Raw genomic sequence first — 26,095 nt, 5'->3', positions numbered from 1 at the left:
CTGTTTAAATTACGAGTAGCAATCCCCCGTTCTTTTCCACCAGGACCGAAGCTCAATTGTTTACGAATTAAGAAAGAAGCTTGTCGAAATATGAAGCCTTTCACAGTGAATAATGTATTGATCCGGAACATTACACAGGATAATATATTGTTTCTCAATAGAAAAGACAATTTATCATTGGCCCACCAGTTGTTACTGCATTTCCTTCATTATGAATTTTCTCACCTTGAGAATGTTTTTTACTTTTCAGGTCTTTATCTCAAAGAAGAAACAAAGTAAGTTTTAAAGAACATCTATTCTTTTCAGGTAAAAGAAGAATAAATAAACAAATACAATAATAGATAAGAATATTGAAATGGAATTATTACCCTATTTTAAATTGATCATCTCAGTATTCGAATAGAATTCCCAATTTTCCATTTCGTAATTTTTTCATCTTAAATAATATATTTAATAATTTTAGTCTTGATTCACCTTCCCTGAATTGCTTGCCTCATATTGAAACGTGACATTAAGCATGCAACTTTATATTACATATACATATACAAACTAAATGCAAAAATTATGTATGGTTTTAAATACCATATGAAAATAAATATAAATCAAAGAACAACTTACGATCATTATTAATTTGTGGAAGTGGATACAATTCGTTTCTTTCTTTCAAACTTCCTTCGTTCTCATATCCAAGATCCAATTCACTCCCTGCTCCTTCATGTTGCTCATATTGTGATGCTTGTTGCTTATTTCCTTGATACTGAGATTCCTGTAAATTGTCCTGATAGTCACCATAAATTCGAACATTCGAACTCGGCTGCGACACCTCAGCATCTGGTTCTGTTTCCCAATTTTTCTCTTTTGTAGTGGAAACTGCTGTGCCTATCGCTTGAGCGGAACTACCGGTATCCGGCTTTGCACCTTTCCTGACAGACCCAATAGTTTGAGTAACTAATTTGAAATGTTCTACTGTATCTTCAGATTTTAATGCTTCTCCTTTCTTCCTATTAAATTCGATGCTTTCCTTGTTTATGTTAGTATCTACACCAAACTCCCTACTTGTTGAATTTGGCGCCTTTTCTGTACTTATACCTTCTTCTATTTCGTTTAATATAATGCTCCCTTTTGTGGTTGTATATTGATCAATACCTTGTTTTAACATGTTTGTATGTGCCTTAAGCCTCTGGTTTGTCATTTTACTTTCTAAACCTGTCCCTGGGTCCGAATGTTTAGTAGATGTACTACCCATTTCGCTTGAAATATCTGCTTGTGAATATTCATCTATTCCATTATTCACGATTTTTGACTTCTCTTGTTCCTTCAATATTCCATTTGTAAGCGTTTCGGCGTGTCTAGAGTTGTCTGTTGGTACTTGATTTGTACTCGGTTTTGATATTTCTTCCAATAATGTACTCATTGTTCTAGTTGTGGTCACTTCGATATTTAATTCACTTTCAGGGGTTGTTTTCGAAATCGCTCCATGATATTTTCTTGCGGTCGATTCCAAATCTTCTCCTTTCTTTGATTTACTGAAAGATTCTACGTTATTGTTATAGGTCTTTATTGAACCTCCAACTTCATTAGCATCAGGTGAAGAATATGAAATATATTTTGAAGGTTTTGCTGTTAGAGGAGAATCTTCAAACAATTCTCCCACATTTTCACTCATTGACTGCAACCTCACTGCATCCTTTTGGCGTGGTGCATATTCGGAATCTTTGCTCTCTGCCGTTGTCTTGCTTTCTCGTTCTTCATTTTCAACAATACGATCGTCACTGCCTATAGCTGACAAAGCATCGGACTGCACATTACGAATACCATGTATTGACTCTTGGCTTTTGCCATCGCCTGGTTCGAAAAGTCCTCTCGCTACAGGAGCTTGTTTGGCACTAGACTTTTTTGTGTTAGGCTGATTAATGTTGATGCTAGTTGTGCCCATTACCCTGATTGTACCCGGGAAATTTCTTCCAGTGTTTGCTCGGGACATTGTAGAAGCCACACCTCTTGTGCCTTCGCCTGATACGTAGTGATTCACAGTTGCACTCGGAGGTCGTTGAACAGGATGATTCCCATAATAATTTGGGGGATGATCCTGCATCGTCGATTCGTTTGAATATCCCATTGAAGACTCCGATAACCGAGGGCCGCTTGTTCTACTTCTAGACCCTTTCGTCCTTGTTGGTGTTGTGATAATGCTTCTGAGGCTTCCAGATTGACTTGGATTTGCTTGCAATAAGTCATATTTTCCTTCTCTCGATTTCTCTATCTTCTGAGTTTTTGTACCGGAACCATAGTCTTGAAGCAAGTATTTAGTATTACTATGGTTTCGTGGAACACCATCGCCCTGAGTTTGTTCAGTAATCTCTCTGCTTTGTCCTGTTCCTCTCTCAAATTTATCTACGCTTTTCTTACATGGATTATGTGGTTTCATATACTTTTGTGGCCCTCCATTTTGCAGTTCAAATCCAATCCTTGTGTTTTCTGGCTTTCCAGGTTGACCAGAAAATGACTGTGGTTGCACAACCAAATAACTTGGATCCATTGTATAGGCAGGATTTTTTCTAGGAATATTCTTGTTACGGATTCCACCTGGCTGTAGTTTATCAAATTCTGGAAAGTTTTAAGAAAATATGTTAATTACAGGTAGCCTATAAAATTATAAAGGAATGCAACTTCATAGGCATATAAAAGCATCAATACGATCATGGCCAATATTAGTTATGTTGGAAATATATTAACGGTATTTACTGTTTATTGATAACAATAATATTCATTGACTGTTAAATACCTCAGATATTTGCAAAAAAAGAATGTCCATTTCATGCTCATCTTTTATACATATGATTGGCTGGTTGGATTCAAAGGAAACTATTTGTAAAGTGAATGAAAAGTGAGAAGAATATGGAACAATACTGCACATACGTTGAAAGTTGTAAGCTTGTATTAGCTTGGATTGAGAATGTCACGAGAAAGTCTCCTCAAGGGTCCAGACATCGGAACATGTGACGTGTATAATACGAATACTTCGTCTTTGCCCAAATTTGTCAAGTCTTTTGTCTATCTAAATTAGTTACTTAATTCTATGAATCTCTTTCAGTAAACATTAAATAAGCATGAATTTGTGGTATTGTATATAGGTTACTTTAGTCAAATTTGAAGTTCCTATGTTAATAAAACGAATATTGTCAATGATTAATTACTCAGATAGATGAAGTAGCAAATATAATGAAACATACACACATACATGTATATCTATATACACACACACACACACACCATAATTCGAAACTGGAACCGTATTTGTTATGAACAAGTTATTTCTTGTCGTGTTTAAACGTTTGTGTTGTTTGGAGGAAGTATAGCTTGTGTGCGAATGGTTTGATGGGTTTTGTGTACATTTATATGCGTGTTTCATGTTGCAATTTCCTTGCAAGGCAAAGTGAGAAAAATGAAGTAGTGAACCATTGGGACAAGGGGTGCATGCCTCCCTTTATTGCTGCCAGAATATAAGTAAAATTTGATAAATGTCTGTTCTTTTAGCTCAAACATTGCTCCTTGAATGGTATTCAGAGATATATATATACATTGCATGATACTCACTCAGAAAATATTCCCAATCTTTTATCATTCTTGTTTCCCACTTATCTAATTTTATCGTTGTAAATGACAAGAAGTGAAAATTTCATACTCTCTGTGTTTCCTATCTTCTCTGTGGGGCCTCCTAGATGGCCAAGTGGTAAAGCCATCTCTGTGTACTTAAGGGTGTGTCAGGCTCGTTCCCCGGTGGAGGCACATTGCACAGAGTTGAAATCTAGGGCCAGTCTGGATTAGTGTATCTCAAGTCATAGTAGACTTTAAGAAAACTTTGAGAAACTTTTTTTACCTTCTGCGCACCTCAGCAATGCCATTGGGGCTAACTCTGTCGCCTGTATTCGCATATTGCAAGAACATATTGCAAGTGAGGGCAGAGTGCATCATAATTTTAGCTGGTGCTCCTGTCTAAATAAAGCTACTACCACTATGCGTCCCTATCGCCTTGTTCTCTCCCTCCCCTTCTTAATACCGCTCTGTGTGTGTGTGTGTGTGTGTGTGTATGTGTGCTTGCTATTGTGTCTTTCTCCAGTCTTCATGTACTTATATCTGTCTCGCCTTGTCCATCCCCCTGTTTCCACTCTCTATCCTTTTCTTTCTTCACTCATTGCTTTCCCCTATACCGTAACTATTGATATCATGTTGAACAGACATTCGGATCACACTTTAAACTGCAGATTTGCTAAGAAGCAAGCTTTCTGACTCAGTGCAGCAAACACAGGGGGCAGGGGGGCATTGCTCCCTCAACCTTGGACAGAAATCAATTCAAGGGGAGCAACGGGGACAAACTTTCTTGGCCAAGGGCACATTCAAGGGTACAGAGGGGCAAGTGCCCCCGATTTCATATTTTATGCTTCGCTAGCAATAACTGCTTTTCTTGAAGGGTCATCAAGTTCAGAGCCGTAGCTATGAGGGGGGGGGGAGGGAGTCGAGTCTGGAAGCCGAACGATCTAATTAAAAGAGTTGTAAAAGAAGGAATGAAATGGCGTCCCGTGAAATTATTTGCGCTGTATTAAATCAATATTTTTTTCAGTTTACAAGAAATTGGATCTATTTTTTTTTATCGCTTCGCTCACAATGTCATTGCTTTTTATAATCTATTGCAAATTATCAGATGTGAATCGATACAAAATCTTATTATTAAATAATAATAATAATAAATAAATAATAAATAATAATAAATGACGAAAATGAGATTTAATAATTTCACTCACACCCTCTGTTTCCGGGAGCTGAAATCTGAAGCTGTACCCAGCGGAGGAACCACTTCCCCCCTTAGAACTATGAAATATTATAATGTGAAGATATAAAAACTACAAAAATAACATTGACCATTTTTCAGATTGTGCAAGAATTTCAATTTCGTCCATGCATATATGAATTGGTTTGTTTGGGGAGAGAGGCAGGCTCCAGAAGTGTGCAGTCTGCAACATTGAGCATTTTTTCTTATAACCATTGATGCAAGTCTACAAGGGATCCCGATTTAGTCGGTACAATCTATTATTTTTAATCCCTCTATCGGCTTTTTTCCTTCTGCAGTCGTGTTGCGAAAATGATTATTTTTTTCCCCTTTCGTTAACTCACTCTTAGATATGTTCTTCATTTTAGTAATCATTGCATTATTTTCTAACCATATACAGTAATTTTCATCGCTGTCCAATTGTGCTGGTATAACATTGCAACTCTGCAAGATAATAGGAAGCAGGATGTACAACACATCTTACTCTGCATCCTGTGTTGTTCAAGGGGATCAAATTCTATGGATGCGAAACTGATGATGACATCTGCTTAGTGGAGTTTATATTTCAACCCATTGTCATTGCACTGTGGAAAACAGGCTGAATAAAAATTGAATGGACACAAACTTTTGCCGTTGGGTGTACACGTAGCACTACTATCCGTGACAGAAATTTTGAGCCCTCGGTTTGCGTGCTTGTAAAATTGTACTCCGTAGGAGGAAATAGTCAAATATACCTCATTGGAAAGTTACAAGTGTCTGCCTTCAGATAAAAGCAAGACAAAGTGATTTTAACTGTGTGCGTTTTTTTTACGTAAGTCGAGTTCAATTGTGTGTAGCTTCGTGTAAGACCGTCGTAAAAATATGTTGTTTTTTTATGATTGAAGCTTGTTTATGTGAAAATATCTAAGATAAATATAATGTTACTGGAACAACCGCAATTAATGATTAATTATGATGATGCAATCTCGGCAATGGTCAGCAAAATGGTCATGACAGCATATCAAAATGATGGCCGTGGAATAAAAATCAAATTTCTATATATCAATCTTGCACACTGTGCGAATTGAAAACAATAGAAAGAATTGTTTTTCTTGGCAACCGGATCCCACGCAATTCACATCGTTGCTAAAAACGCACGTAGAGCAAGTGAGCATTGTTGCCAACCGTTGCCGCTTGCCCTTTAAACTCAGCGTCCAAGCAGCTTTGACACGGAAAATGAGCCGAAACAATCTGTTGCGCAATGGAAAGCATTGTAGAGATGCCGAAATTTTCTTTTGTCACTTTTGTGATTACATTCCTGCCATGAATTATTGCCTGAACTCCCACATAGCTATAATAATTATTTCGTGATTCTATCCAGGTAGTCGGTCTCTCACAAGTTCGCGTGTTTGTTCGTACGCATAGCATTGAGTAATTTCGGTTCTGTGGAGTGATTTTTTTGTTGCATTAAAATAGCAAGACGGTAATATCATAGTGGTGCCAAATAAATGATAGTCAGTACCAAGAGATATTTCGACCAGGAGAAACGAATGGGCGCATCTCAAGACATATGCCAAGGTGTCAAGTGTACTGCGGGGTGTTTGGAGGTTACGTCAGCACAGTGAAAAGATATGCAAAGAAAGAGGGAACAACAAAACTTTGCATCGACCCAATATTTTATTATTTTATCCATTTTGAACAGCATTTTATACTTTTACCTTTCACTCATTATATTTATTGAAAAATAATTAATGTTTTCAGTCCTTCTGTCTCTCTTAAGGAACCCACAACTCCTTGCCTATTACAAGAGTTATAGCTGTGAAACACACCAAAATATAAAAGCAATATTTCAGATGGAATGTATAGCAACACGTGAAATGCTGAAACCACCACCACTACTCGACATGATGATTAAGTGAATTTGCGAGATAAACACAATTTACATGCGTTTTTGCTCGATATATATTTTAAGATGTTAGTTCGTGTGAAGGCTTGAAACGCGTATTTTTTAAATATAATTTTTATATGTGTTGCTATCGCAAGTACGCACATCGATCTGTTTCCCTATATTATGAAATCGCTGTATTCAGCATTTGCGCTATTATTGTATACAGAGAAGACTGGATCTCTCATCGACTTCATTCAAATCGTGCTCATCGAACATCGTTGCACTCAATATATCTGTTTAAATGTGTGACATAAAATAATACTGGGAAAGTGATGTTCATATAAAGCCGTGTTGAGTTGTGTTATCTCTTTAAGTCCACTATATGCACAGGTAGGCTAATCGGGACTGGACTTATAGTGTAAAGTGTGATCCGAACCACTATGTACACCTTCGGCGGGTATCGAAGGAGACGACGTTCATATGAAGATAAAAGCTAGAAAAAATTTAGTACAGCAGTACAGGGTAAGTCAAAATGATTGACCCGATTACAGAAATTTATTCTGTGAAATCTAATAAACATATGTTATTGTGAGACACGCGCTTCAAAAGGTTAACATTCAAAGTTTAGTTTCCACGCAGTGTTTCCACTTTCTACCGCTAGGCGTCAGCAGCGAGAAGGAAAATGGCGTTGACTGGAGAACAGAGATCTTTCTGTGTGCTTGATTATCATGGGAACAAGTCTGTGAATAGTGTGCAACGGCATTTCAGTATCAAATATCGGAGAGAACGACCTACGGGTAAGGTCATTCGTAAGTGGTATGAACATTTCAGAGATTCGGGCTGCATCTGTAAACGAAAATCGACTGGCCATCCGTCGACTGGGGAAGAGACAATGGAATGAGTGTGCACATGTTTCGTGTGGAGTCCACAGAAGTCCACCTACCGGGCAGCGAGAGAACTTCAACTTCCACAGAAAACTGTCTGGCGGGTTCTGCGGAAACGTTTACAAATGAAACCCTACCTCTTGCAACTAGTTTAAGCCTTAAAAGACACTGATTATGCTTTGCGCGCGTCCTTCTGTGCTGATTCCTCGCATTAATGGAAACGGATGGGTTCTCTGAGAGGTTAATTTACAGTGATGAAGCAACTTTTCACCTTTCAGGGAAAGTGAATAGATACAACGTAAGGATTTGGGGAACTGCTAACCCTCATGAATTTGTGGAACACGAACGCGATTCTCCCAATGTGAATGCCTTTTGTGCCATTTCCCATGAAAAGATTTATGGGCCCTTTATCTTCCATGAACGTACTGTGACAGGACTTGTTTTCCTTGATATGCTGCAACTATAGCTCCTTCCACAGCTTGCAGAGGATAGCACAGATTTCATTCTCCAATTGGATGGTGCCCTTGCGCATTACCATGGCAGCGTTCGGGACCATCTCAATGGGGCATTGGAACAACGTTGGATAGGCCGTGCATCTCCAGAGGAACGACCTCTCCTTCATTGGCCACCTCGTTCCCCCGACTTAACCCCATGTGATTTCTTCATGTGGGGTTTTGTCAAGGATCATGTTTACGTAGCACCACTTCCAACAACATTGGATGACGTGCGTGCCCGCATCACAGCAGCCATTGCTGATATTGACCGCAACATGCTACACAAGGTTTGGCAGGAGATAGACTATCGACTTGATGTGTGCCGTGTTACGCGAGGTGCTCACATAGAACACTTGTGATTTGTTTGAAAAAACTTTGACAGTTTACCTTTCTTAGCACATGTCTCACAATAACATTTGTTTATTATATTTCACAGAATAAATGTCTGAAATCGGGTCCATCATTATGACTTACCCTGTACAACCAGTACAGCAGTACTCCATTTGCAATATGAGAAATATTTCATTCATTACTTTATGCTGCGACATACTTTGGATCGGCTCGACGGAACGCACTTATGCGATTCTCGCAGTGAAGCGGCAAAGCTGTGGAAGTCGCCTGCATCCAGCGGAGTCTGAGATTGGCCGTACCCCGCCATACGTCATGCAAAATAATAATTCATATCTGGAACCATTTTTGAGGTACACACGCCAAACTCCTGGAATTTGTGAAATGTAGTTTTTTGCAATTTCATTGAAATTGTAAATATGAATTTCAAGTTTGTGCGTTCTCTAAAATATCAATTTTTCAGGTATCTAATAAAAATATGCATTTCATTGTTTATACAGAGGTGCAAAAGTAATCAAACTTAAAGTACACAAAATCTCAAGATTATATGTACAGTCAATTATGAACTGTATGGTGTTAAGTTCCCCGTTCGTGAAAATTGGAAGAGGAAACTACACTTTTCAGTGAGTTTTCATTATAGTAAGAAAACAAAGTTAAGATTAATTTTCAGATAACGCTTATTAAAAAGTTGATACTTGAAGCTTTCTAATGAGGTATATTTGACTTTTTTCCTCCAAAGGAGTACAATTTTACAAGCGCGTAAACCAAGGGCTCAATATTTTTGTCATGGATAGTAGCTGCTATGGTGCCATAAATTTGGTAGTCACATCTAATACTCCAACAGCATTTCACCGACCACCGTGAAGGAGCGGTTAGCTCAGTGCGCTGACGCCATAGGTCCCGTATTTGAATGCAGGGCAGGGACTGTTCCTTCCTTTATCAATTTCATCATATCATCACTCATCCTCATAGCCGCGATTAGCCAAATGTGTCAGAAATTCGACCTAAAATAACCTAACTCAATCAGTCCAACATCATTTCGTATCATTTCTTTGTTCAACATTTTCGGATCTGCCCCGCTTCAAAAAAGTCCTGGCTACGGGACTGCTGTAGAAAGCAAACAACGCAAGCATTTAAATGCTTCACACGTGCTTCGTGGCAGTTGGAGGTGTTTTACAGTTATTAAAATCGGGAGTGCAAGGTCGAGAGAAATAAGAAAATACAAGTGCTTTTTATTCAAGAAAAAATAAATGGGTAAAAATGTCCAAGCAAGTTATTTTTTGCGAAAATGTTTGACATGAGAAATACAACTGTAATTTTACTTTTTCGGCCCCCTTAGGCTTAGCTCCCGCCTACCTCTATGCTACGCACCTGATTTGACGTATTCACTCAAATTTGGTATAACGTTTAATTATAAATTAAAACCAGAAAATAACAGATTGTTTAAATTTTTCGCTTACAAAAATTAGCCTTTTCCATATTTTTTCGCACTTCTATTTATTGTACTTTTTGTATAAACATCATAGGACGCGAGGCACCTTTAGGTGCGATGACCCTGGCAATCGCCCACTTCGCCCACCCCTTCCTACGCCACTGTTGATGATAGGTAAGAGTAAACCAGTGAAATAATTCTCTATGTGATCCTAGCAAATATCTAAAAATTATTTTTAAAAAGCAAATTGATGTAGAATATTTATTTCCAAACATGTTTTGTTAGTTTTTTCAAAGAAATCATAATAAATTATATTGTGGCTTTTATTTACTTGAAGGTAATAACTACACAGTAATGTTAGGAAAACTCAAGATAAGAAGAGCATATTCCTACAATATATTAGAACTTACTGTAGTGTTTCAAAACCATATATTTCGAATAGAATAATTTGAAAATCGTAAGTTATATTTTCATCTTTTTTCTTTTTGAATGTTTAAGCCTCCTTCACTAGCACATTTCTAATTACAGTAATTTTTGTTACTATTCTACTCCCGACGGGGATTTAGAGAAATTAAGTAATGAGGTAAAATTTATTTTTTCGAAAATATTAATTTTGGAGAAGAAAATATATGTTTTTTTTTCAGGGTCATAAGTGCAAAGGTCCTCTACTGATGGCATGTTAATCTGTGGATGCCACTGATATTGTTCATGTGCAACTCTTGAAGTGTTTGGAAATAGACGTTTTGTGGGATTACTGCTATTTTAGAGGTTGGCAACATTAACTGTCCAGATTTTTGTCATCATGTCAATACATATTGGCTGTACACACATATATGATAAACCGTAAATTATGCTTTTGTCTCGAAATACCACTTCTAAAGGAGCTGTTCTGGTTTGACTCTTGTACAGTCACGGACACTCCAGTATTCTATCAACCTCATTCACTTTCAATAGAAACGTTACAATCCAAAAGTGTCCATTCCGGTAGGAATGGTGTCGAGGAAACGTTCGGACACAGTCACTGGCATAATGTAAGTATTGTTGCCAGATGCAACACAAATTTTCGTCTGTAATAAAAAGCCAGAAAAAATAGAATTTATGATTTTCCATGCTATTGTGTCGCCAGTATTTGGATGCAGGTTGTCCGCATCTGTTAAAAGAATTCTACGCTGTTAGAGGTGCCACTAAATAATTTACTTACGGAGATTCTTGTATAAAATAATATCACAAATGTGAACAAATATGCTAAAAGGCAGGCTTCAAGACCCAAGAAACAGAGTGCAAATATTGCTTACGATATTCAGATAATTATCTCTTAAATTTGGGGATGTGAGAATTTATAACATTCAATGAAGTTGTTCCAGTGCAGAACTGTATTTAAAATGCACTTACCTTGTTGTAATTCTCTTTCCTGCGTTGTTACTTCGTATGGTTTAACAATGACTAAAGTTGTTACAGGAGTGGCAAAAGAATACTGAAATATTTTTTAAAAAATATTAAGCGTTACAGTTGTACTGTGAAATAAAAAAAGCAGAATAAAATATTAAAAGTATTTGTTTCTAAAAATTTGTAATTTGTTGACATGGTTTGTTTGTTTGTCGTGATTAGTAAAGTGGAAAAAAGCAACACTAAATAACATAAATCAAATCAAGAACACAGTGAAACATGAACGTTAGACGACTGTGAGTGTTTCTCCTGCTTGAGTTTAAACCGTGACATTGTGCAAGATTTGCAATGATTAATATTAATGCGGCGTTTGAAAACGTGTGCTTAAAATACTCTCTGTGTAGCCCATAGCCATTGTCTAAACAAATTTCAGATTATCTTCTTAAGAATCTGTGGAAGTAGCCACGGTAAAGTGATCATGCTATTTCACACCTGGTTGGTAAATTACGTTTATTGTATCACTGTTGATCAGCCAGCTCCAAAGCGCCACCGGAAAGGTAGAAACGTTAGACACGTTTGTGTCACATGAGATTGCAAGGTCTTCAAGTGATCAGTTTTCGTAGTTCGAGAAAGTAAACTGGAAGGATTTCTGCGCCGGATTGTAACATCTGATGAAAAATTCATATAGCACGGTAATCGAAAATAATCAGCAAAATGGGTGCATAGTGATCAACGGCCAGGGGACCAACCAAAACCAATCTCCTGCCACGAAAGGTTTTGCTGCTTCTGTGGTGGTCTACAATTGGATTCATCATTTATTTTTCAGTCGGGGTATCAGTGGGTGCTTACAGTGAATCGTTTAGCTACTGTGGCCTCCCGGATGGCGCAGTGGTAGCGTCTTCGCCTTGTAATCAATGGGTCCTGGGTTCGATACCCGGTGAAGGCACATAATCTATCGGATCCCACTTTAAACTGTAAGTCCGGTCCCGATTAGCCTTTCTGTGCATAAAGTGGACTAAAAACACCAAATCAACCAACCAACCAAATCGTTCAGCTACATGCTGAATTACGATATCCAGCATTGGTAATCAGATATGAACTTCGCGTGTTGCGTCGAAAATACGGTATAGACCCTCAATGGTTTATGAATATGAGAGCGTGGTAAGAGTGAATATATCATATTTAATTATAATGAAGCATCTTAGTCAACGCCATAACTAGAGATTTCTGTCCCAAGGGCGGCAAAAGAATTCTGCACCTCTTGCTTTGAACCGTGTTTTTCCTTGGGTTTACATTTCTTGCTAATATTCGTATGCAAGTGCGTTCCCTCGAACAAAATTATTTTTCCTCTTACTGTAATAAAATGCATTTGCAAACACAAAATTACACAAAATTATACCGCCATGTTAGGCAGATTTCAGTTGTGTATTGGCATTTATCTTATTCGTATACTTTCAAGTTAAGAACTTGGATTAAATTATTTATACTTAATTGTTTTCATAATTCATATATATATATTTACGTTTTATCTTATATTATTCGCGTAGTTTTGCAATATTTATTCAGAATTTATAGGCTAATAATTATCCCAAATAATATATGCAACGTTTTCATTGTTTTTCAAATCCAAAATGGCTAGGATTATTTCCATCTTTCAAGCAAATTTTGTTGTTTAAGCACAAGTTAAATTCATTTCTTCTTAATATCGATTTTTGTTCAACAATGTACAAGATAGAAGTAATTTGTCTTTTTTATAAACTAAATCTTTATTTAATTATTTTTTATGTACAAGGGCAAATATGATTTATTTGATAAAATCAGTTTAGTTATTTCTATATAGTTTAACATTGTAATATTATAGCAAAGTATTTCTCCCTCGTTTTCAATAAAATATCGTTTTCCTATTGGCTGTTTATGTTAGGAGTGGGGGAACCACGCTTCGTGTTCTTGGCGATGTAAAAACTTCCACGTTGGCATATTTAATTGTTGCCAACCTGAACTTTAGCTTACTATCGCTAATGAACATTGATGTGTTATATAAATTATCAGTTTTTCTTGTGTTATTTTATGTTATTAGTTTGTATTGTAAGTTAGAACAATCTGTTATGCTGCGCCTCGCGCTTGAGGTAGCAGTTGAGGTCTTGCTATTAACTGTGAAGGCGGTGCGCGGACTCTCGTGTTAAATAAATTGCTTATCACTCACTGCCTGCGAGCGTGCATGACCCAACAAGTTATAACTTTTAACTTGTGCTAATCAGTATGTACGCGCGCGATTCGTGATTAAAGATTTTGGAAATTTTAATTATAAAGTATTTGGAATTTTATTTACTGTCACGTGTCGCAATTCGGTGGTTTCCTTCCTGGAGGAAGGGTGGATCGTCTTAATCCCGATCTCTGGGTGAGAACTGGTGCTCCCAACTGACCAGCCGGAGCAAGGAGCGGTGTGTTGCCAATTCGGATCTCCATACCCTAGAGTTACGAGTGGTGGCACGTTGCACACTTTTAAAAAAAGTTCGAAGTACGCATTCTCCACCATTTACTTCTGTAGTCCATGGGTAATTTACGTTATGCTGATAGTGATTACTGATTATATTTCTACTGCACCTAGTCCGTTGCCAGAAGTTACAGGTCGGAATCTATCTATTCTCTCCGCGATCAGTTGTATTCAAATTTCAAATTATTCTTCACAATAATTTTGTATCAAATCGCTGCTTTTGGATTAAATTGGATTCTTGACGTCATCAGCTTACGTGGTACCGCTATTCCAAGAACGTTCCTGCGTAACGTATAGCTTGCGTAATTTTTCGACGCTGCTGATTCCTGTGAATAAATTAAATGTCTTGTTAGCGGTGAGAATTAGGTACCCGATTGAAAACCCTGGGTCGTCTTAACTGCTGACGACGCTGGTGATGACCAAATGAAAGGTCCTGGTTAGGTATATATAAAAACTTCTATCCCTTCCAAGTTTCAGTAAAGATCGACAAACAGCGATGTCTTCGACCAACGAGTAACCAGTTGGAGAGGAGAACACACGAGTAAAGACCCTGCATGTCTCCCCGTTTCTGTGAATTTTCCCAGCTTTTATAGCCGGAGTTTGTTGATTTAGTTGCAATGTAGAATTCATCTGTTCGAGAGTTGCCAAGGTGATAATTTAGATATTTGCTCTTCTGACTTTTCACAATTTATAAGTAATATACGTACCAAAATTATCCTGTATTTTTTAGAAATCCTTTGAGATTATAATCTTATTTAATTTCTGCAGCGTTGATTTGTAAGCGAATGATAATTAAAATTCGTTGTTCTAATTATATCCCAAATGTCCTGTTTTGAGAAAGAGGCCGTCGTATAGGAGCAACCTGACTATTTGAATGTGGTAAGGTAGCGTTCCTATAGAAGAGTCCTAACTTGTTGCTGACAGAAAAGTGACGCTCATAGAGAGGTACCTGTCATTTCGTTCGTCAATTTCCAAAGGATAAATGTGCTCCTTCCTTGCAATAATAGCACATGCCTTTTCACGACAGGAAGAAAAGTCATAGATTCGATCCAATATTATGTTGGGTTGCAAGTATACTGTACAAAGCGGCCATTTTTTAGCTTTCATAGCGCCCAAACGACCCACCAACGACAAAAATTGTATTGACGTAAATTGTTTTTAAGACTTCACTTCGGAATAAAATGCTTTTCTTCCATGCTTGAAATGGTGAATCATTGTCTACCCATATTTTGTGTACATATTTATCGTAAGCAAGAGTTCTATCGTTCTGTCAGAGATAGCGTTGCTTATGGGATATCAGCATTATCTAGTTTTCGGCCGCATAGTGGGATATATCCCTTCCTAGCTGCTATAACTGTGTGTGTAGAAAATAAGCGGATGTGAAGGTTACAGTTTCAGAAAAATAAAAATCAAGTATTCTTACAGAAACTAATTTAGAAGTGGAGAAAAATGTACATGAAAATACTGTCATATTAAACTTAAGTATTGCAAGTATTGGACGGAAGAAATGTAAATTTTATTAATGGTAATGCAGTTTAAACAGCATTTATTTTTAGAAGAAGTAAATAGAGCATATCATTTCCTCATCCTCAAAACAAAAGGATCAATTCCAACTTTAAACGGTTTATTCAAATGCAAAATATATAGAAACTTACTTCGAGTGCCAATCTGGTAGCTTTATCCTTAGGAGATTCCTTTGCAAGCGTCCTCTGTTCAATGGCCATTCCCTCGCCTTCCCCATCGTCAGAACCAGAGAAGTCATCCCATGCGAAGGGCTTCCGCAGGAGCTGGTTGATGGTTAGGTACGCCCAAATCCTCTCCAGGAAATTGTCCCTGCTGGGATCCTGATCTCTCCGGCAAAATATTGGAGGTTCTATGAGGGATTTGGCAATATTGGCTATTTCGGTTCCATAATCAGCATATCCTTTGTAGGAGGTTCCACTAACGAAGGCTGTCAAATCAGAGTTAGCAATTTCCCTCATCCTTCCAGCCACTACAAGTTCCGAACCTTCAAGAACAGAGCTGAACGTGTGCTCTGTTAAGCTCTCTTGGTCGACCTGAGTAGAAAGAAGCACTTGATAACCTAAATGAATATATTTACTGCAAATATTAAATTTTTGTTACGTTCATATCTGCATATCCAGAAACATCATAAATATAGTAGTGTAACTCTCAGAAAAGTCTAGAAGTGCTGCGTAGAATCATATCTCAGACAATGCACAATAAATTACGTTTTCTGTGAGTTGTCATTGCTACCTCTAAAACTATTTCTGCCAGGGGTGGGTCTGTAGACGAAAGGCTCGTCCATCCATTTTTTTAGGTGGGCCACTTTATTTTTTTTTGTGATGGAAATTTGACAATAAAGTTTCAGCATTGAACAGAAGTTGAATTTCGTTAAGATGTAATAATCACTTTGTATACTGCTAATATACTGCTAAGGGACGGGTAATAAGTATTATGGGGGGGGGAAGACAGTGCTCAGTTCGTAAGTTTTAACTTGTCATGTGAATTCTTTTAGGCAGATGAAGCATTATTTTGGGGGTGTACATTATAAAACTCTTCACTATCAACGTCTTAGATTATCACGGGAATTCTACTGGGGGGGGCATTGAGTGTTAAATTTTGAGCAATCTCCAGATATTGAATATCAATGTTAAGTCTTAGATTGGTTGATTGATTGATTGATTTAGTTTATTTTACTTCGCGTTTTGTGCCTCTTGGCTAATTTCCGAAGATGGGGATGAGTGATGAAATAATGAAATTGATGAATGGACATTCACAAACAACTAAGCCCGACCGGGATTCGAACCCGGGACCCTTGGCGTCGCAGCGCGATGTGCTAACCACTCGGCCACAGGGTCGGGCTAGTCTTAGATTGTCATATAATTTCCATAGTAAGGGTGGATCGAACTTTCAAGTTCTGGAGGGGGGTGTCAATATTTAGCGCTTTGGTATAAAATTCTTTTGATGATTATTATTTAGGTATTATACCATTTGCAGGTCGAATGGTTTCAAGTGGATTTTACTCTGAAATATTCGCTAAGCGAGGTGGCAGTGGTTGTCATAGCCACACGCCTTTGTTCCTTCACTCCTAAAACAAACGTCGGATACATGAAAAAGTACTGAAGTAAACTATAGCACCGACTACAAAACAAGAATTCCAAGTGTAACAATTTGTTATTTTACGTCGCTTTTCTGCCACTTTAGGATAATGAGGATGAGTGATGGTTAGACACAGCATTACCTACGGGAGAAGGCAAAGGGGACGCTACAAGCCCAGAGGCAAAGCGGGCGCTGAAGGAGCAAAAATAGAGAAAATGGAAGGGGTAAAAGTCGTCACACCTTGTGACAATATTGACTTCTTATAAAATTAGTATTGTTGCCAATTTGTTAATTAATACCGTAAAAATAGAGCGCTGAAAGCGACGTCTCCTAAAAACCTGTAAAATTTTCACGGTTCATATTTTGTTATAATATTATTCGAAAAGGTTATTGGAGTCTTTTATTTTCTTACCATTTACTTGATATTGTACAACATTTACACCCCGTTTCTTTGTGATGCACTCTATTCGTTGTTCGCGCCCATAAGCAAATAGATAAAAAAGTTGGGAAAGAGTAAATTACACAGCTTCCTGTGAAAGTGTTGACCTAATTAAATTAAATTAATATTCTTGTGAGTTTGGAAAGAAGTACATAAAAAAATTGATTTGATTTAATTTTATTTTTGTTACTTAGCCTCGCTTTTCTTCCGTTTGGGCTGACCGCGACGATGAGAATGAGTGATGGTGATGAAATTGATGAAGGGACACTCAAATAACCTTCTTGGAATTCGAACCCGTGGTCCTTGGCGTCGTAGCGCGCTGTGCTAACCACTCCGTCACGAAGGTCGGCTGCTACATTATTAGACAAAACAATATTCTTGGTGTTGATTTAACATCATTTTTAAAAATATAATCCTTAGTGTTTGTAGGCTTGTTTGAATATTTTAGTAAATTTGCAGGAGATGATGCCTCAGTTCATTAGGCCACTTTCCCAACAGCACAAAAAGTGCTGTTTTTTGGATTTCCTTATATTTGTCAAGAGACAAATATATTCCCAGTATTGATTAACATTTTAATATTATTTCACAATGTATGGTAAGAAATTCAGGAAACACAAACAAAAAAAGTAAGAACGGGAGAGATAATATTAAAAAATATAAGCGGAAGGAGAAACGAAAAAGATAGAAATGAAAAGGGAAATATGCAAGAAGGGAAAACCTCCGAGGCGGAGTGGTTGAATGCTAAGACGACAGGGATCCTGGGATCGGATTCCAGCCTGGGAAAGGATATTCTTTGTGAGTGTCTGTTCATGAATTTAATCATACCATCACTCATATTCATTGTTGTCATTAGTGAAAATGACAGAAAAGCGACGTAAAATAACGAAATTCGAATCAATTCAAAAATAAAACATATTAAGGAGAATTGTGAAATATTTCAGGAGACATGTGAACAGCATAACTTTTTCTGTGCAGAAAGGGGAGGTGCACTTGACCCTGTGATCGTTTAGTTATAGCTGCAACGACCCCCTTTACGCATCCATGGATGTCCTGCTTTTAGTTTCAGAAAATCTGGTTATCCTACCGGAAGTGCAAGTGAGTTTCTCAACCGTAGGGTATGTGCACTAAGAAACTACTACTTTATTTTATTGATTCATTTGGTAGAAGAAGGATGGGAGACCTAACAGTTGTATGACTCGTGACCATAGTAAGGTTCTTAGCTCATAAAGATGTCTAACGATACATATTGGGTTTGAATCTTTTCTAAAATATTGCTGTTTCATCGTGATAATTCTTCCAACAATGCCACGATTTCATCATTTGTCGTGAACTCTGTAAAGTAAGGTAACGCGAAAGAAGATAAATACAGTAGTGTGGTTACACATGGTGAGCCATAATTACGTAAACACTTGTGTCAATGACGCACGTAAAGTTTAATACGTGCAAAGAACATGACAATGATTATTATAGTAGTGGATATGGCAGGACAAGAAATAGAATGACAAAATTACGTCAGTGGTGCCCATTGTTTTTCACACAATAATAGTGACGATTGAATATGGAGTGTAAGTAAAATGGAGATAAAGAAATTGGGTGGAAAGGATTGAACAACAGCCGTGATTCGTTCGTCGCTTTGTACACTTTCCTGCTGTACATCCTGTAACATGGACAGCGTATATCACACTTAAGATCAAGAACCACTAAAGACAGCAACAACATTTTAACCATTTGTGTGCAAACATAATTATGACAAATACAGATAAAACATTAAAAAAGTTTTTGGAATTAGAAAAATGAAGAATTCCACCTAATAACGCCTTATGGCACTTTTGGGAATGTGCTGAGTTACCAGTGAAATAATGCTGCGGGCCTGCGGCTACGGGCAACAAGATGGCCAGTCATATGGTCGGATGTTGCCCAAAGATTGCTACTGTGTTTGCATAAGGTTTTATCTTGTTTCTACTGTAGTTCAGTAACATACAACAGGTTTTATCCGTTGTTCTCGCATTCACTGAAATGTGCCACACAGCGTTATTCGGTGGAATGCTTCAAATGTAAAATATTGAAAAACGTAAAACCATTTCAACCATATAACTGCGGTAAAAGAAAATTATTTTATCATTTACGTATTCCTGAGAGTTATTGTAGCTCTTGACGACATTAAAGGGCTGCATGGAAACTTGAGAGAATAAACATGCATCTAAGAAAGAACAGATTCTAATGAGCGTTACATTTCTTAAATTGTTCCAGACAATTGCATAGGAACTTACTGCGTGTATGTCGGGATAGTTGAAGGAGACGTTGGAGAGTACAGGCGACAGAACCTCCATGAAGAAGTCCTTAAGCTGATCGTCTGCGTCCGAGGCTTCGTAAATTTTCCTGGCAAAGCCATAGTTCTTGCTGGACAACATACTCAAGAACCTATAGTCGGCTCCTAACCCAAAGGACACGGTGTGGATGGGAACCCTGCTTCTTGCATTCGCCTCAACAACCGAGTTTATTATTTGCTCGTAGCTCGTGTCGTTCCCGCTGATCAAACCTCCGTCGGTGACGAGAACCAGGCAGGACATCAGAAGCCTTCTCCTCGTGTGGAGTCGAGATTTCTGGTCGTGTGAAATTTGGGCGTGCCTCAGTCCGTAGAGTAGGGCGTCCTGGATGTTGTTCCCTGGAGAATAGAGCACAATATTAGCAGTATTACAACCAATTTGGAATACCTGCTTGTCTGATGTAACTGTCGCAAGAATATTTACTTAGTTCCGGAAAACAATAAGGTACTATTTCCAGGATATGTTCACGTAGGTTCTCTTTTTTTTACCTAAGATGTCTTAACAGCGATTAAAAAGGTCGATGTTTCTGTGCGGGTTTAATTGGGTGATCACACTAAGCATTTTATATACGAGTCAGTTTTGAATGTTCAATTCAGTGTCATCTGTTGATGTATCGTTATATTAAAAAAAGTCATTGTAATTTGTTGAACAGTATGAAGTGTAAAGAAATGTAATTCAGTGTCATCTGTTTACATCTTGTGAAACTTAAAATCAACGTTATCTGTTATTCGGTTCCATCTGTGAGCATGTTGTGAAATTAAAAATTCAATGTAATCTGTTCATTCGTAATTGAATACCATCTGTGGGCATATTGTGAAACTTGTACATTAAATTTATGTACTTCCGTTGCCACCTGTGAAATTGTTTTAAAACTCCATACTTGAAGTTATGTAACTAGTATCTAAGCCATTCTTAGATTTATCTTTGGTGCCTCATACCAGGAAGCACAGAGTAATATGGGAATACCATAAAGTCGGTCGGTGTCAGATCTTGACAGTTTATCAAAATAGTATAACAATTCTTTATAAAATTCATCACTAATATCATCATCTTCTTTTCTGCAAGATCATAAATATTTATTGGAATAAATTTACAAAATCGTTCCCAGAAATTGCATAACAAATTCTACTGTTTTATGATCTGACATAATTATGTTTTCCTCGAAGAAGCCTGTTCAAAATTAATGACTTCATTTCTCTCTATACGTTTATGAAATATGGAAATATTTTAGATGCAATACGTTAATCAATTTCGTCGAAATCTTTCGTAATTATTTTGTAAAATTTACATTTCTAAGTGTTTGAAAACATGTTATGATATTCTTCTTGAAAAAAAAAACTCGCTTGTTATGTAGTAAGTAAGTTTTATAAATATTATACCAAATTAGAAATTAAATTATGATTATTTTGTTTCATTTTCTTACCTCCTTCTGGTCGTAGACTCATGATGTAATATTTTGCTTTGCGTATAATCTCTGGAGAAGCAGGATGGATCCTCTCGTAAGTATCTTCATTAGGGCATGGGTATGGATACACACCCGAATCTACGTATGGAATATCTGGATCCCAGTGCTAAGAGAAGAAAAAAGATATGCTATCATGGGTCTAAAAAACGTATTTTTAAAATTAGGTACAATAACTATATTCACATAAGAAACGTATCATTATTTTCTTAGACTAATAACACTAATAGATACAGGTTCGGTTGTCTTGAAGATGATCGTTGTCCCTGAATAATTTTCGGCACATTGGTTCTAAAAATGAAAGCCATTTTTTTCCAATCGCGTAAGATTTTGCAAAACCTCCAACATATGTATACTCCCTTTGTTTCCCATTAAAAAATCACCCAATTCGAACTCTAAATGGTGCATGAAGATTTTAAACATTTAATCCACTTTCCACCATCCATGTGACACATTGGTATATGAATTCAATTCTTTCAATTCAATGGACTTTGGTCTTGTAAGATCTCTCTCAGGAAAATTTTACTCACACGATGTTCAAAAATCAATGTGATGAACGTTTCTGTTCATACCACAGCCCACAAAATACCGTGACAATGTTGTTTGTCTTCGTAAAGTAACATAGATTTGTTGAAACTGAAATCACTTTGAACGAGCTTGATATTTTCTGTTATGTGCGAGATTTACACTGTGCTCAGAGACTGCCTATAACGGGCTTGTAGTACCCACAATTTTTCTTTTTGGCGGAGGGTGGGGAGGAAGTTCCGAAAATGTGAAACAAAAGAAAAGTCAGAAATGTATTTTGTATTTGTTGGGTTATATTATTATACGTCGATTTTTTCCCACATTTCGCTAATGGCGACGATGAGGATGAATGATGATATGACGAATTCTAACCCTGGACCCATGGCGTCGTAACGTTTGTACTAACCACTTCACCACGGAGGTCGGTTAAACGCTGTAGGAGTATTAGATGTGAAAACCAATGCTATGACAGTATTACAGCTAAAGCTAAATTTTCAATTGTAGAGTTGCAACATTACGTTCCAAAGTAACTGAAAAAAATCAAGTCACCGATATTATATCATTATTATACTAATAGATTCACCATCCCCTTCTTATCGATTATGAGCAATACAGTTACAGAGAGAAGAGAGAATTGGGTGGCCGGATTGGGACCCCGGTCCCCAGACATAACCCCTTGTGACTTATCCCCACTTCCCAGTAATTCTGCGCGAAAATAACTCAACGAACTTACCTTTGCAAACTTTGAAGAGAAAAATTGATTCTTCAGCTTAGATCACACACATAAATTGTGTTCCAAACGCTATATTATGACCCAGAAATCACCTCTTTATAATCTCACATCGAAGATAATACATGGCAGATATGGAACTTCTGACGAATATCTTCAAATTGTTTACCTCAGCCTCTACCAATGATCCTAATATCGATCTATTCAGATTTAAAAGTCATTTTATTATATGACTATTATTACTATATAACGAGAAAACAAGATCGTTAAATTTGGTGATAATTCCACCTTTAATTACACATTGTCTGAATTAATAACCTCATTTGTTACAAAATATTGTTTTAACTTTCCCTTTCCCTGATTTTTCCTGTGTCTTTCGAAATATTGCTCAAGTTTCCTATCCCATTCCTCCTTCCAACTAATACAAGCTTATAAGCTTGTTACCTTTGAAATATTTAGATGCAAATACAACTTTAAATTATATTAATTGAAACAATGTACGAAATCAGTCCCATTTATAAGCATTTTGTAGTTTGAAATGTTATATTTTCAAATTATTTAAAAGAAAATTATGTGTTATTTTTTTGTTTACATATTGCATTGGTGGATACTCGTGCTTGTTTTGTTCGAAATAAATAAATAAATACCTAGGAAAATAAATAAAGGACGGTGTTCACGTACTTGACTTTATACTGCCAGAAATCTTGTGGCTAATGAGACGCATTGCTCATAGTACAGAGAACATGAGAGATAGTTGCTGCCATTTTTCTCTGAATAAGGGTTAGTGTTCCGCAAACATATTGGTACAGTTATAGTCGCATTGGACGCTTTTTACAACCTGTGAAACTAGAGATTCTTTATGGACGCATCAAAACGCAGTCTAAACGGAATTCTGCTACATTGGGCGCATCTCATTAAACTCAGTGTTGCCACGTCACAGGCAGATATTGACCCTTGACTTCTCGCATTTTGACCATTGACCACTCTCTTAAATTTTTTTTTTTTATTCATTTCAAATTCATGTTTATATTTAATTTTAGTGTTATAAATATATATATATTGTACTTTTGATTACCAGATTTAGGTGGTACAGCAGCCTGAGGCTGCTATTCTATTATTAGAATGATTAAATGAAGAAGACGTAAGTGGGCAGGCCAAGTGGCACGAGTGGAAGAGGAAAGAAGAGTTTGCAGAATTCTTGTTGGGAAACCTGATGGTAACAGTCCAGTAGGAAGACCAAGACGAAGATAGGGGGATAATGTTGAGATGGACCTAAGGGAAATTGGTAGTGATGGAAAAGAGTATATAAATCTTGCTCAGGATAGAGACAGATTGAAGGTCTGTGTTTCAGCAGCAATGAACCTTCGGGTTTAAGAAGGCTATAAAGTTAGTTAGTTAGTTTCTATTCTATTCTCATCTATGTTTGGTGACTGGGTGATTGGGTATGGATCTTATCTTATGACACCTCTTCAAGGATTTTGAATAAAAATTAAATGAATCCGATTTTAATTGATTTTCAAAGAAAATCCCTTATTTGCAAAAGAGAGTATTTTCGAATGTTTCAGGCCGCCCTCTGTTTGTCGAAGATGAAGGAATATCCTGTAATGCTCTTGTTTAACCGATGATCACGTTCTGTGCGTCTGAGCCTTCAAGAGCCTTTATATTTTGAAATTCAGACAACGAAAGTGATATTTGTATTTTGTATTTTTGATCATAGTTATTTTTAAACGTTGAAAAACGTCATTAGAATTTAATACAGTGCAATTTTGACATCCTCAGAAAACATTCCCCTACCCTGTAGAAAATGTCAAAGTTCAAGGTCAAGTGAAATATGAGTAAAATGAAAAAAAGAACAAAATACATTCTCATTATGTTCTTGAAAACAATTATATTACCACAGTTGCGACCGAAAAAAGATCTAGGTGTTTTCATAGATGAAAAACTGAACTTCGCAGCTACAATTAAAAGTGCAATGCGCCTCTTAGGCCACCTCTACAGATTCACTGAAGTTGATACTCCAACTTCTCTTAGCATGTTTTTCAAGTCATTCATTTCTCTGTCGAATACTGCTGTACAGTCTGGGCCATGGCTTCCAATACAAATCTTTCTAGCATGCATTCCGTCCTCAGCTTCTTTACCGCCATTGTTCCTCATAGAAATCCTTCTCTGCGGCATCTTCAGGAACCTGACATCCTGACTACTTTGAACATTCAATTACTGCAAACCCGACGCCATATGGCCGATGTGAAATTTTTCTATAAAATCATCAATGGAAAACTAAGATCTGAATTTCTACTTACAGAATTCAACTTCAGAGTTTCCTCTCGATCGACTCGAAACACTGAATTGTTCCAAAACTCTACCGCTAGGCTTTCCCTTGTACAGCGCTCTCTGATCCACAGGCTGCCACAGTTCTATAATAAACTACCTACAAACATCGACATTTTTGCCCCTGAAAGTATTTTCCGATCTTCTCTAAGAACGAATATTTAAATCTTTTGTTTGTTTCCTTGTTTATGTCTTATCTGTTTATATGTATCCCTTTTTGTTTTTACCTAAAACCATCTTTATTTGTTCTTGTTGATTTATTAGAATTTTCAGTGTATAATGGCCTTACAAGTGCTGTATCTGAAATTTGAATAAATAAATAAATTCGAAGGACTGTGTGTTTGGAAAGCAACAACACTCCATATTTCTGTTTGCCTGTACTGTTAATAGTGTACCCCTGATAGTTCTCCTTGTTTTGAACATTCACTTGTTTTGATAGAGCATAGTTGCTTCCATCGTTATGCGCCAATAGAGGCTGTACAAAATGCGTTTTTTGCCTTTTCCCTTATTATCTTAGTTAAGAAACAATACATCAATAATGTTTCTACTGAGAATGGAATTTCAATGAAACAGTTAACTTACAAGTCCCAAATTCATGAGTTAAAGAAGAGAAGTGTTCTCTTCTTGTGAGAAAGGAGGAGACGCTGGAAGAACTGTTGCTCATCGTGGTCTACAGGGTATCCCGTAAGTCTTCACACTGATGCTTACAGCACGACGCTAACACACAGTTTCTCGCATATTGGAGAGCACGCCGATGATGAATGGAATGGTCTTCTAGAAAAACAAATCTCACTCCGCTCAGTTCAGTATTGTGGGAAAACCTGAAAGTCGTTGTACACAAGGTCTCATTTCAGAGCAGTGTCCTTCTTCAAGATTGAATTCATGCGACTGTGAATCATAAAGTGTTGCAGGAGGGAAGATTTTGACTTCAACTCTGTATTGCATACAATTGCAGGCACTTAGAACAATTAATTAATTAATTAATTCTACGTGTATTTCTCGTATGGGTCCAGACTTCTTGGACACTCTGTATTCACTAAATCACAGAGTATACCTAAAAAGGAATGTTACGCAAAGGATATAAACTCATTTTCTTCATATGTTGCAGAATGATCATTGAATAGACAATTAAATTACATTACATTATCTTCTTGTATTCGTAAATATCCAGTTTAATTTCATGTCTCGTTTAAAACATAGTGTTTTTCATGATAAGGAAATATGTTATATGTTGAATAAATAAATAAATAAATAATAATATTTCATGGCATATTTTGTGCCTTACCGCAACTAAAGTTATTATTATTATTATTATTATTTATTTATATTTAGTACGATTCTTTGTTTCGGAATGCCATATGCGGACTATTTTTTTTATTTATTTTGCAATAAGACTGGACAAATTGCAAATAATTTTGCCAGCCTCCATGGTCAGCATATAGTGTTACG

At 36.9% G+C, this 26,095-nt stretch overlaps 1 protein-coding gene across 1 annotated transcript in view; it reads right to left on the bottom strand.

Moving 5' to 3' along the window:
* Nucleotides 1–26,095, bottom strand: part of LOC145993908 (uncharacterized) — a 198,213-nt gene that overhangs the window by 22,204 nt on the left and 149,914 nt on the right. The window contains exons 8-12 of the mRNA XM_083129820.1: nucleotides 21,025–21,172; nucleotides 19,545–19,939; nucleotides 15,389–15,790; nucleotides 11,246–11,327; nucleotides 619–2,607 (exon numbers count right to left, since the gene is read on the bottom strand). Of these exons, the coding sequence (XP_082985946.1) occupies nucleotides 619–2,607; nucleotides 11,246–11,327; nucleotides 15,389–15,790; nucleotides 19,545–19,939; nucleotides 21,025–21,172 (3,016 nt within the window). The remainder of the gene's footprint in view (nucleotides 1–618; nucleotides 2,608–11,245; nucleotides 11,328–15,388; nucleotides 15,791–19,544; nucleotides 19,940–21,024; nucleotides 21,173–26,095) is intronic.

This window comes from Lepisma saccharinum, chromosome 10, assembly GCF_977018435.1.
Source record: "Lepisma saccharinum chromosome 10, izLepSacc3.1, whole genome shotgun sequence".
Taxonomy (NCBI): Eukaryota; Metazoa; Arthropoda; class Insecta; order Zygentoma; family Lepismatidae; genus Lepisma; species Lepisma saccharinum.
The sequence above is the reverse complement of the archived record's forward strand: the minus strand, read 5'-3'. Positions and strand labels throughout refer to the sequence as shown.